General features: G+C 39.6%; 1 protein-coding gene across 1 annotated transcript; it reads left to right on the top strand.

Moving 5' to 3' along the window:
* Nucleotides 1-10278: 10278 nt before the first annotated feature.
* Nucleotides 10279-10962, top strand: bhlhe23 (basic helix-loop-helix family, member e23). The gene has a single exon (XM_030770136.1). The coding sequence runs from the start codon at nucleotides 10279-10281 to the stop codon at nucleotides 10960-10962; it is 684 nt and encodes a 227-aa protein (XP_030625996.1).
* The last annotated feature ends 1522 nt before the right edge of the window (nucleotides 10963-12484 follow it).

The raw sequence follows: 12484 nt of genomic DNA, 5'->3' as shown, positions 1-12484 counted from the left end.
AAACTCATCTTTAAATTTGTTTATTGTGTGTTTTTTCTCTTTTTTGGCACTCAAAATACGAGTGTAGTGAGGTGGGGAGTCTAACCAAAACTGTACAAAAGCGAACGAAAAGAATGTTTACAGTACTTAATGGATAGTGAAACGGCAACCAGGGAATATTCCAGAAAGCGGGTTTAGTGAAAACCTTGAGTTAGAAGTAAACCGCCTAATAGAAGAGCTATAGCTTTGTTTTGCCAGGAGAATGAAGCCATATGTTTCTTCTATTAGGAGGTTTACGACTTACTCTGAGTTAACTAACTGAGTTTTCACTAAACCTGCTTTATGGAATACCCCCCTAATGAACTGATAAACAAAATAAACAGAGGATCCCCAAGACCTAACATTTACTATCAATACAATGTCACCTCAAACAAACTCACTTGCAGGGAGCTTGTGCTTCTACTCCCGCAGTTTTCACGATATCGACCCCATTCCAGTGGTAACCGGTCCGTCCTAATGCCTAGTAGTGTGCTTGTATACAGCTAATTGATCGAGCCACTCGTTTTTTGCTGTTTTTTTTTAATTGCCGTTTTTGATCACTTAATTTCCCATTGAGAAAATGGACAAGGGTCACTAGGACCCAGCGGAAAAACAAGACACAACACACCATTTAGCTTTTGTTGTAATGACTGGTTGATATTCATGTTTGGTATTTTGTAGGAACGCTGTAGCATCAGGCAAACAGCGACCCGAGGCGATGTAACGTACTGTTAAACCAATATAATGGAACTCTCTTAATGTGTTTCAGTTTTAACAACACTATTTGTTTTTTAGTTACTACTGTGCTTGCTGAATGTACATAGTCTGTCAGCAAAGCTTGTGATCTGCTGGGTGAACAACCTCACGTAGCCAGCGCATCGCTGATTGCACACAGTGGCAGTCATTAGTTGGATTCAGTGGTCTTTGCTTGGTGACCACACTTCAGCTGGAGATAGATCAAGTATTTCTACAGTTAAGATTCGATGATGCTGCAGTGCAGTCACATTTACATTTTCTCACGGAAATGCATCTCTAGTTTACGATATTATCATATGTGTGTTATTAACATGATATCAATATTTAATTTTTAAATATCACAGTTATCGTCAATACCAGTATATCGTGACGCCCCAACACACCCACACACACACACACACACAGATACAGACACAGACCTACAAATACACAGATGCAGACACACATACACACAAGCACAGACACACAGATACAGACGCAGAAACACACACACACACACACACACACAAGCACAGATACAGACCAGAGATGCTCACAAGTCATATTTTCCACATCCAAGTCAAGTCTCAAGTCTCTTATGGTTGTAATAAGTGTTCTATCATCTGCTGCATGTCATCCGGTCTGATTAGAACACATTGCTATACCTAAGGAATTCAAAGCCTGTACTGCATTATCATCACTCCTTTACCTATTAGCACACAGTATCAGCATTGATTAGTTGTTTGGTATATGGTCACTTTAAACAAGCTATTGCAATGCAATATGAAAAAAACACACAACGAAAGCTTTCCTTCAAAAAGTTCATCACTGTATTTTGCAACATTCCCTCATCTTTTCAAAATATTCTGCGAACTCCAATCTAATCAAGTTAACCTCCCGTAGCTACAAAGCTAATAACACATTAATGTTAGTTAGCTGATGCTGAGCTAACATGTTCGCCCAGGCGCTAACGTTAACTTGTCTTTCACGTTACCAAGTGACTGACTGACCTATTCGAGTGTGTTTTGAGGTGCCTGATAAAATTTGATGTGGTCAGTCTAGCATCTAGCAACATTTAGCCATGCTTTTTGTTTGGGCCTTGTGTGAAGGCATTATGGCCAAAGGTTAACACAAATGGCACAGCAGCTGCAGGTGTGCTTGCCATGGTTACGGTTTTGTTGCTGCAGCTTACAGTGATCTGTGGCCGCACACATGTGTAAAGTTAAGCACGATAACAAGGGTGGGAATGACATACAGCTCGTCAGACATTTCATTAATGTTAATGCGCCTAAAAAATAAAGATTGTTCATGAGTCCCAAATCCAAGTCAAGTCGCAGGGAGGAGTCTTTTGAGGAGGAGTCTCAAGTCAAGTCGCAAGTCACTGTGTGTGACTTAAGTGCAACTCAAGTCCAGGTGACAAGCTCGAGACACACACACAGATACAAGCACAGAAATATACACACACACATGGAGCATAATGTTGATGTTTTGGTGTGTGTGTGTGTGTGTGTGTGTGTGTGTGCATGTGTGTGTGTGTATTTTCACATATGTTCATCACATTTATGCTAAATAGACCACCATACACCATGACATCAGCACTGTAACCTTGAAATGTAAATATGTAAGTGGGGGAGAGAATATGTCAAAATGTCAAAAAATAGATTGTGAAAGGTTTCAAATGAAATAAAAAACTAAAACAAATTATAATATGAATTATAGTTCATGTTTAATTAATTCAATAATATGTAATTAAACAGACTCACGTATGATGTAAATATAATAAAGCTTTGAATGTTTTAAATTTACAAAATTAAAAATCTTAGAATTTTCAGTTAATTCATAGAGACCTCTCTGGACTCTTTGGCCTTTGATCATCACAGTGACTGTCACCAAGCAACAAGCATTATCAATCACTTCCCATGACAGCATCTCTCTCTCCCTCTCTTCCTCTCTCTCTCTCTCTCTCTCTCACTCTCTTTCTCTTTGAGTACTTGCTGTAGTTTTGAGTTTTAAACGTTTTATGTTTTAAATATATTCAAACTCTGTGAATGAGTGTGTGTGTGTGCGTGTGTGTGTGTGTGTGTGTATGGGCACGTGCATGTAAGTATGCTTTATAGAAATGTTATACTTTGGTGTAAGACTGTTCAACTGTCACAGTTCCCTCTGCTTTCATTTATTTTACTCTCATTTTCTCATATTGTCATGTTCAATGTTCATGTTATGCTTACTTCTTGCTGATGTAGGGTTCTTCTGAGCTGACTTGATTATACCGCAGCTCATTTATGTATGTGTGTGTGCGCGCGTGTGTGTAAGAGAGATCTAGAGAGAGACACTAAGAGCGTCTCCTTTAAGAAGAGTTCAAATATGACTTAAACTGGGTCACAGTAAAAAATATCTTCAACAATTATTCATGCACCCTCAGTCTCTCTGTCTCTCCCCCTCCTCTGTCTGTCTGCCTCTCTCTGTCTCTCTCTCTCTCTCTCTCTCTCTCTCTCTATCCTCCTTCCCTCTCTCTCTCTCTCTCTCTCTCTCTCTCTGTTAAAACTTAAATCTGCATGGGGAGAGAACAAAGATGGGAGAGTATCTCTTTTGTAAGTATGCAGATCTGATGAAATGCTGGGGCAAGAAAAATTCTCTTTTTCTGCCACTGAGCTCTTTCTGTTTGGCCAGTATGCTCTTATTGAATAATTTTCCATCATCTTTCATTCTTTGCCATGAGAAACTACTAAACATCAGAAGTTAACAGTCCCTAACTAAATTGTCCACTCTCCTCATCTGTCTAATTCATCCATCTTTGCGTTTTTCTCCTCCACCGTCTCAATAGGAACGACTGTCATGAAAGCAATTATTGGTATTGCACAACAATACTTTCCTGATATCAATAGGTTATGGAGCAAAAATCCCGCCAAAAATGACTATTTGCTGCCTGGTCTCATGATACACAGAACAAATGAGTGTGGACAGACATCAATATTTAATATGTTTTTTTGTGGGGGGAAAAAGTCAATATTTGACATGGCTACAATTCCATACCTAGTCCACAGGAGCTTGCTATTTTTCCCTCCTCAGTTCATGTTGTCATCTTCCGGATGAGCTCACAGATCAATTCATTCATAAATAAAGCAAATAAGGTAATAAGAAAATGTTTACTAATGGTTTTGAGTTAGAAGTTAAGTGAATCAGAAGTAGTGACTTTTTTACAGGAACATTAGAGTGACTCAATTATGGCATAAAGGTATTTTTAGGTTAATATTTCCAAATAGTCTTTTCAGCGGATCTGGTTAACATCTAAAAATGTTCAAAATTTACATTCCAGAACAGTCGATGATTATTGCCATGTTGTTTTAGTAATTATATATTTAAACATTAATAAAACACTGCTGAAGTTGCAGAGTAAGCCTGTTAAGATTAGCACTAGCCCTAGCGCACACACAATCTCTCTCTCTCTCTCTCTCTCTCTCTCTCTCTCTCTCCTGTAGTTGTGCTGCTGTGTTGTGCAGCTCACACACACAGACAAAGCTGGTGATTAGAGAGAAAATGGATGAAGTGGCAGTGAAGCATATGGAGGCCTCAGTGTGTCTGTTCCCTGTAGGTTTAAACTGAACATCTTCAAATTAGTCAGAGAGAGATCAAAGCAGCTCTCGCCCATCCTTACACACAACCAAGCTTTGAAGTTTCCCCGCCTTCCATCCCTGATAGTGTGAGTTTCTGTGTTCAATCAAGGGCGTGTGTGTGTGTGTGTGTGTGTGTGTGTGTGTGTGTGTGTGTGTGTGTGTGTGTGTGTGCGTGTGTGTGTGTGTGTGCATGACGGGGAGGGGCAGAGGAGAGAGAGAGAGAGAGGGAGAGAGAGAGAAAGAGAGAGAGAGTCTCTTGAGAGTAATTCAGTAAGGTGAATGGGTTCATTTTAAAGTGTGTGCGTGTGTGTGTGTGTGTGTGTACATGTGTGTGAGTGTGGGTATTTGGATGAGTGTGTGTTGGAATGAAATGAGTGTTTGTGTTAATCTATAGCTGTGTGAAGCAGGGTCATAGCCATTTTGTAGAACTGCAAAGCTCCATTCCTCTGCTATAGTCAGCACTGAATTAAACAACTCATGCGACATCACTAGTTCAAAAACAGAACCAAAAGCAGGTCACTGATGAAAAACACAACACTGTCAAATTTAATCAAAATAAAAAAAAAATAACAACAAACCTTTTGTCATTTTTGAAGAATTAAACAACATGATTTTCATAAATAGTGGGATCAAGTCCAACACAAGTTCTCCTTTACAGATGAAAATAGAAACACTTGCTGAAATGTTGCTGAAGGGAAAAAAATCACATTATTCTGAAAAAATTAAACAAATTGCATTCTTCATCAGTGGTAAAAACAAAATCTGTCCTTGCGACGTTCTGTTCTAAATCTCAGAACTGTTTCAGTCAAATATACCATCCTTTCATCCTGGGATTTCCAGTTACTCAGCCCTGTCCAACTCCCACACACCATACACTGCAGCACTACTATGGTGTATCCCCCTTTTACACACACACACACACACACACACACACACACACACACACACACACACACACACACACACACACAGAGAGAGAGAGAGAGAGAGAGAGAGAGAGAGAGAGAGAGAGAGAGAGATGAAGAGGAAGACCAGTTCCATCCTAATATCATTATTCCTTGAAGTTTTTCACCTCTTTTAAATACAGACATATTCAAATACACACTTACACACACACACACACACACACATTTTAGGTATAAGTGGACACTGATGAACCTTTCCTTGCAAGTCAGTAGTTAGCTACTGCCGCCTTGTGGACAGTTTTGCCACGGTTTTGTCGTCACCTTTGAATCAGTCTTGCATGGCGTGTCTAGTCTGTGGCCTGTCACTGAATTCTTTCTGCCTTTCAGCTCAGAGTTCTATGGCTCAGCTATGTGAGACTACCTCTGTCTAGACATGCAGTTGCTGTGGCAACATGGAGCTACAAAGCATGTCTATTGGACGGACATGTTGCATTGCATGGCATTACACCACAGGGTCACGCTTTCAATTACTCTATCCGTTGTTTTCATTTTTGTTTTTTGTTTTTTTTAAATCAAAGGGTTTTTTTCTGATAATTGGGGGTATGGGGACCTAATGACACCGGGCTGTCTTTAGAATTTATCTCAATCTGCTATATAAATGTTTATTTAACTGCAGTCACCTAGCAACAGCTGACAAAATAATAACTGGAGCACCATAGCATTTGTGTCTTAGCACTGCATACCATTTGAATTGGCTCTTTTTGCTCAGATAGATGTGTTCTTGGGGTTTTGCCTCAGGCCTTTTATGATATGATGATGTGGTAGGAAGGTTAATAATGTCTCCATGACAATGTGTTTCCTAAAATGTCTGTTGTTGTCTCTTGTTGTATACAACTGGTGTGACATTGCGCTGTGTTTTCAGTTATCAGCAAAACTGAGTCTACAAATTATGCAGAAGAATCTCTGCATAAGAAGAAATGTGAGGCAGCATAATGTTTGCTGTTTATAACTGGCATTTCTTTTACCTCTCTGTAATTTTTCTAAAATGAACTGTCTGTCCATCAGTCTTTCTGTCCATCTGTCCGTCCTTCATTCTGTTTATCTGTTGATCTCTCTCTCTCTCTGTCTCTCTCATGCACGCACACACACACACACACATGCACGCACGCACACACCTTTTGATTTTGGGAATGGTTTGATGCAAAAGTAATAAAGAGTGGAGAGAAATAGAATAGCAGTTGTATGAAAGTGGGTTGGTTTCATTTCATGGTATATTGGCAGTGAGAAGCTGTCTCTCACTGCTGGATTGATGTCCTGGGGAAACAGTATCAGGATTTGAATGATGAGGTACACAGAGGACGGTGATTTTATTCTCTGAATCTGTCTCTATTGATCAAAACCCCCTGATAACTGCCCAGTAGTAAGTATAAATTTGAGCATTTGCTTTTTGTATATAGCTGAAAATATATTGTGTGCATCATGTATAAAAATCTCTCTCTCTGTGTGTGTGTGTGTGTGTGTGTGTGTGTGTGTGTGTGTGTGTGTGTGTGTGTGTGTGTCAAAGTGAGCAGTCAACTCCGTGTCTCCACCATCCATGGATGCATTAAAAGAAAGAAAGAAAGAAAGAAAGAAAGAAAGAAAGAAAGAAAAAAAGACAGAGTAGGAGGTCAAAGACTGTACAAATTATTGTCATGTGTAGTTCTAGTCTTTAATCATAATTCCAAATGATGCAGAGATTATGCAGGGACCCAGACCATTTGAAAGGAACTTGAATATGACTATACTTAACGCTTGAGTTGTTATTTGACAGACAACTTTAATGAAATTTGTCCATTAAAGGCAGTGTCATACTGATCAACATGTCATCTCCTACAGTTCTGATGAACTTGGTTCAGTTCATTTTTAAAATACCGAGCAACTCAAGATCAAGCGTACTGTGTGTATGTGTGTGTATGTGTATATATATATATATGTATATATGTGTGTGTGTGTGTGTGTGTGTGTGTGTGTGTGTGTGTGTGTGTGTATATATATATACACACACACATATATATACATATTTTACCTTAGTCACTCAGGCTGTGTTGTATCCTGTCGCTGTATGCCTGGGAAAAGGCATAGGCCATCAGCTCAGACTCTTACATCACACACTTTCAAATCTGTCTTCCAGTTAAGCACCACCTACTGTACAGGAGGGTCACTGACAGTTGTTACAGACACATTAGGGCAGGTGACTAAAGCAAAGATGTTCACATTTATATACTCACTCTAGAGATATGGCACATAATTTAGATCTAAAATGTACTTATATTTAGTTATTTGTGGTCACTATCCAACTCAAAGGGTAAAAGCAAAATCATAGGTAAACTCTGAGTATTTATGTAATAAGCACTATTGAGAGAAGATACTGCAGGATTAATGTGAATCAACCCTGACTTGAATAAATATAAATGAACACAAACTCAGGTAATCGTGACTATATATTGTATAATACATGTAACTGATGTGAAAAAATGTCTAAAATTAACCTTAACTCTCTCTGTCTTTGTAAGTTCTAGATTGATAGACAGATAGATAGATAAGTAGATAGGTGTGGTTTTGTATATATGTATGCGGTATATATGAATGAATGTATCTATCTGTGTATATATATGTCAATGCTTATGTATAGGTTAATACATATATTTGTGTGTGTCCGTGTGTGTATATTCATATGTGTACATGCACATACTTATATACACACACAAACGCACACATATGTATTTGTGCATGCAGTCAGCCATTTTGACGTAAACGTGCAGTATGTTTAAATGAACACAAGGTGGCAGAAGAACAACATAAAGAACACAAGAGCCATCCAGAGGCACCTCCGAGGAGTGTGACAGAATGAGTCCAGGTAAGCATGTCGACCGAACAGGTGACACTGAATTTGATACAGGTTAAAAAAAAAACAAACTACACTACAAACATCAACATGATGTGAAGTGCACAGTTCCTCCCTTTTGTTTATACTAGGGTGAGTTAGTTGTGGCTTTTCATTAATAACAGTGTAGTGGTCAAACAAAGCAGGTCCTTATATGACTGGGTGAGAGCATGGACACTGATGCCTGAGTCACATAACTAAAGTAACTATTAAAACTGTCATAACCGACTGGTCTACGGGCTCTGTCATTTCTGTTCTTATTCACATCAGCAGAAACTTCCCAGTCCATAGCTTTACAGCATAGATATTTATGCTGTGAATCATCATCCAGTTTTTTAAAGGCCACACACAGGCTAAACTCAAATCTTGATACTGTTATTTTGGCATTTCTACAATTCTTCCCAAGGCCTCATTGTAACAGTGTTTTCTCTGGGTTGTCCCTGGTTACAGTAGGTTAGTGTTCATAACTGCAGGTTATTGTTGTGTCCATATTGCTCCTAAACTGGACCACGCCCTGGGCTCTCCATCTCTAAGCCTTGTTTTTGGGTTTTGTCCAGTTGATGAGATTAATCCTTCTTCACGGTTCTGTTCCCTCATCTTCAGTCCCGGCTGGCACTGAGCAGGGTACAACAGAGCCATTCAGAAAGGCTTCATGCAGGTCTATCCACTGGGTAATATTACAGTTTATTTGTGTAATGTTTATCTATTTACATATTTGTTTTGTCCAACTTTGTATTTGGTCTCTCTAAAATGTATGTGTCTACATAGTATATAACTCCAGCAATGTAGTGTTAATGCCTTTAATGTACAAATTATTATATTTCACTTTGGTGTTAAAATGGTGTGGTTCAAACAATGACCTTTTACACACAGTTGTAGAGGACTGTATTCACATATGTTATATACACACACACAAAGTTAAGGTCTTCACACAGACCCTTAAGAAGTAAATTGTTTTGGGGCTATTTGTATCGTTTTAAGACCGAAGGGATGATCATGACACGAAACACTCCCATATTTGTTCTGTCATCTCAGTTTGTTTTCCATGAACTTTACATTGTATGTGGTGAAGGCTATAGCTATGTTGCTATTTGGTTTCATTTTCACAGGGTATTAGGCATTCATTTGTAAACTAATGTGCGAAATACCAAACAGATCAATAGCCAGTTTACTTGGTTGCACTTCAAAGTGCAAGGGAAACATCACAGCATTTTTAGCTGCGCTCTTTTCAGAATGTACACTATTCTGGAATAAATTTCATTATTTTGCCAAAGACTCTGTAAGACCTGTGGGTGCATTTGAAACAAACATATTTATCCATTTATAAACAAAGTTACTTTGGCACGGTTTGGTGATTATAGCTTTATTAACGTGCACACGAAAGACGAACTTACATCTAGAATGTTTATATATTTTCATCTGAAAGTAGATTTGCAAACTAGTATCAACTATCAAACTGTGAAAACTTGTCACAAGACGAAAAAAACAACGATTCAAAACACAAAAGAAAATATGCATCTGTGTCTGTGGTTGACAGTTCTAACGTGGCTTGCGCTCTGGTTTTATTTATTATTTTGGTTTGAGTAACGATCATCAGCATTCTTGTTGAAATTAGGACCATACCGGCATCTAATCCTCTTAATTAAAACGCCATTCTGATTGGACAGAATTGGTAATCCTGGTGGGCCTCACTCTTCTACTAACGCGCATGTGGGATAGAGCACGAGTCACAATCTGCCCACGGCGAGGGCAAGACGCACTGCGAGGAATCGTCAAGGAGACACAAGCGTACCGAGTTCCACGAGGCACTTAAGTTCATGTTAACATCGTTGCCTGCGCTTAACAGAATTATAGCCTATCAGTGTTTATACTGAACGACACTGGCGACTTGCTGAAGTGATCGCGAAGGCTACGTCAAAACGCTGCGATTTTATCCTCACCAAGTGTTGCGGACCAACTGGAGAAAGAAAGCGCAACAGACGCTGGAAGTCGTTGAAAGCTTAAAAAGACCAAGTTGCTTAGGAGAGAGGATAAGACATTTTGTTGTCGATTCTGTTTTTTTCTGTTTTAGTTTCGTTTAAAAATGAATGTCGGAGAAGAAAATTTGCTGAAATCCATCAGCAACGACACTCTCTTGGACCTGACTCAACGGTACGGCCAATCTGCCTTCAGCTTTGGAGCTGGCCATGGTACTGGTAGTCCGGGACGCTACCCGCTTACCCCTGCTGCCGACTTTCTCTCTGGTCAGACGGCTAAGTCGAATGAGAGCGGCGGAGAGCAAACCAGTGACGACGACGATGGTTTTGACCACCTGGACTCCAGAAAGAGAAGTTCGGGCTTCGACGACGACAAACACTCAACCAACCTCGCCAAGAAGCCAAAGGAACAGAGGTCGTTAAGGCTGAGCATCAACGCAAGAGAACGGAGACGGATGCACGACCTCAACGATGCTTTGGACGGCTTGAGGTCTGTGATTCCGTACGCGCACAGTCCGTCGGTAAGAAAACTATCCAAAATTGCCACTTTGCTCCTTGCGAAGAACTACATTCTCATGCAAGCACAGGCTTTAGAGGAAATGCGACGACTGGTGGCATACCTGAATCAGGGACAGAGCATAACGTCGCCCATTCCAGCAGCTTTGGCGCCCTTTGGACAAGCCGCCGTGTATCCCTTTTCGGGTACGGCACTTGCTACTTGCGCTGAGAAATGCTCATCTTACTCTGGGACACCGAGTAGTCTTTTCAAACACTGCAACGATAAGCCTTGATTTGCTCGAAAACTTTGGCCCTGAACTTCACCCGGCAACATCCTTGTCTTGGCCCGTCTCTCTTTCTCTCTCTCTCTCTCTCTCTCTCTCTCTGTGCATTTGAAATATTTTGTTTGATGGACTTTAGTTCAAACCATAATCCTGAAATGTATTTAAATAAATGCAATGTTTCATCCAGATTTACCAGATAAAAAAAATCATAAGAGTGTTTAACTGGAGGCCACGCTAATACTGGGATGGATTTTTAATCACAGTTTAATGTGCTGTTTTATTTCTTGCTCTTTTTTTTCTTCTCTGAAATCCACGGCGAATTCTGAAATTTGTAATAATTTGTCTCAGTCTGGTTTGCATTAAAGCGCATGCTGAAAATAATTGGGGGAAAAATAGAATGCAACAAACTGCAACCTGTGAAAAGAAAAACGCATTTACCCACCATTGCCTATCTCTAAAAGTTACAGTTTGCAGGATATTTCCGATTAGTGTGTTAATGCTAAACTATGCAAGAGTCCTTAATGACAGAAATGTGGCCCAGACACCGCTGTTTCCGCCGTCCACTACCAATGCAGTGAGAACTGAACGTCCCAAAATTTTCTCTATCACTACTAATACTTTTGGAGAAAACTAAAGTTGTAATATATTTTTGACAAAAAAAAAACATGTTAGCCCGTGCAGGATTCTAGTTATTGCACAAGTTCACTTGATTGTATCGTACAACTGTGGATAAGTACTTGATCAAGCCTAAACGGACAAAACATTTTGTTTGTGTTGCGACATGAATTTCATATATTGTTTATATGTCTTTATAATTAAAACATATATCTATGCTCGATGATGACTCAAGTTTTATTTTTGTCTCCTCCAAAAACTATTTAAATAAACGCCATCATCAAAAATTACCACAACATCAAATCACTGTGTAGCTGATATCAAATTATGCCAAGTCGTTTTCACAGATGCCCCTCTGGAAACAAATCTGCCTAAATTCTTCTTTTTTTTCATCAGAGAATATTCAAAATCACGAAACTGTATATTATAATCAGAGAGGACTGTAATATTACTTCCTTACAGTCTTCAGCATATACAGATCATTGTTTTCAATCCTCTGTCGCTCCTGTAAACCAAGGACGACCAGTGCCCCTCATCTGGAGGCCTACAGTCTAAGACTGCAACGTCTTGGTGCTGCTAACAATTAATCAAAAATAACCTGCTATTTCTCACAGACTTTAGCCAACTCATTTTTAAAACAGAATAGGCCTACTCATACTAAACCTATCAGAGAATACAGCGCGATGGTATTAGGCCCATTGTATTAAGGTATTTAAATATAGACTCTCATGGGACGTGGATTTGCAGTTCGGTAATCGGTGCTGAACGGAAGTGATTATAATCCTTTAAATGAGACCAGTCTCGTGGCTGGTCAGTTCTTCGGCCCGTTTCTGTCCTGCATTGCGCGGGAGGCTGAGGGGAAGGGCGCCGGAAATGCCCCGGGGCTGGTGGACCTGTCTCGGGATATTTGTATGAT

This window comes from Chanos chanos, chromosome 3 (genome assembly GCF_902362185.1).
Source record: "Chanos chanos chromosome 3, fChaCha1.1, whole genome shotgun sequence".
In the NCBI taxonomy this organism is placed as follows: Eukaryota; Metazoa; Chordata; class Actinopteri; order Gonorynchiformes; family Chanidae; genus Chanos; species Chanos chanos.
Note: the sequence above shows the minus strand (reverse complement) of the source record. Positions and strands in the feature narration are given on the sequence as shown.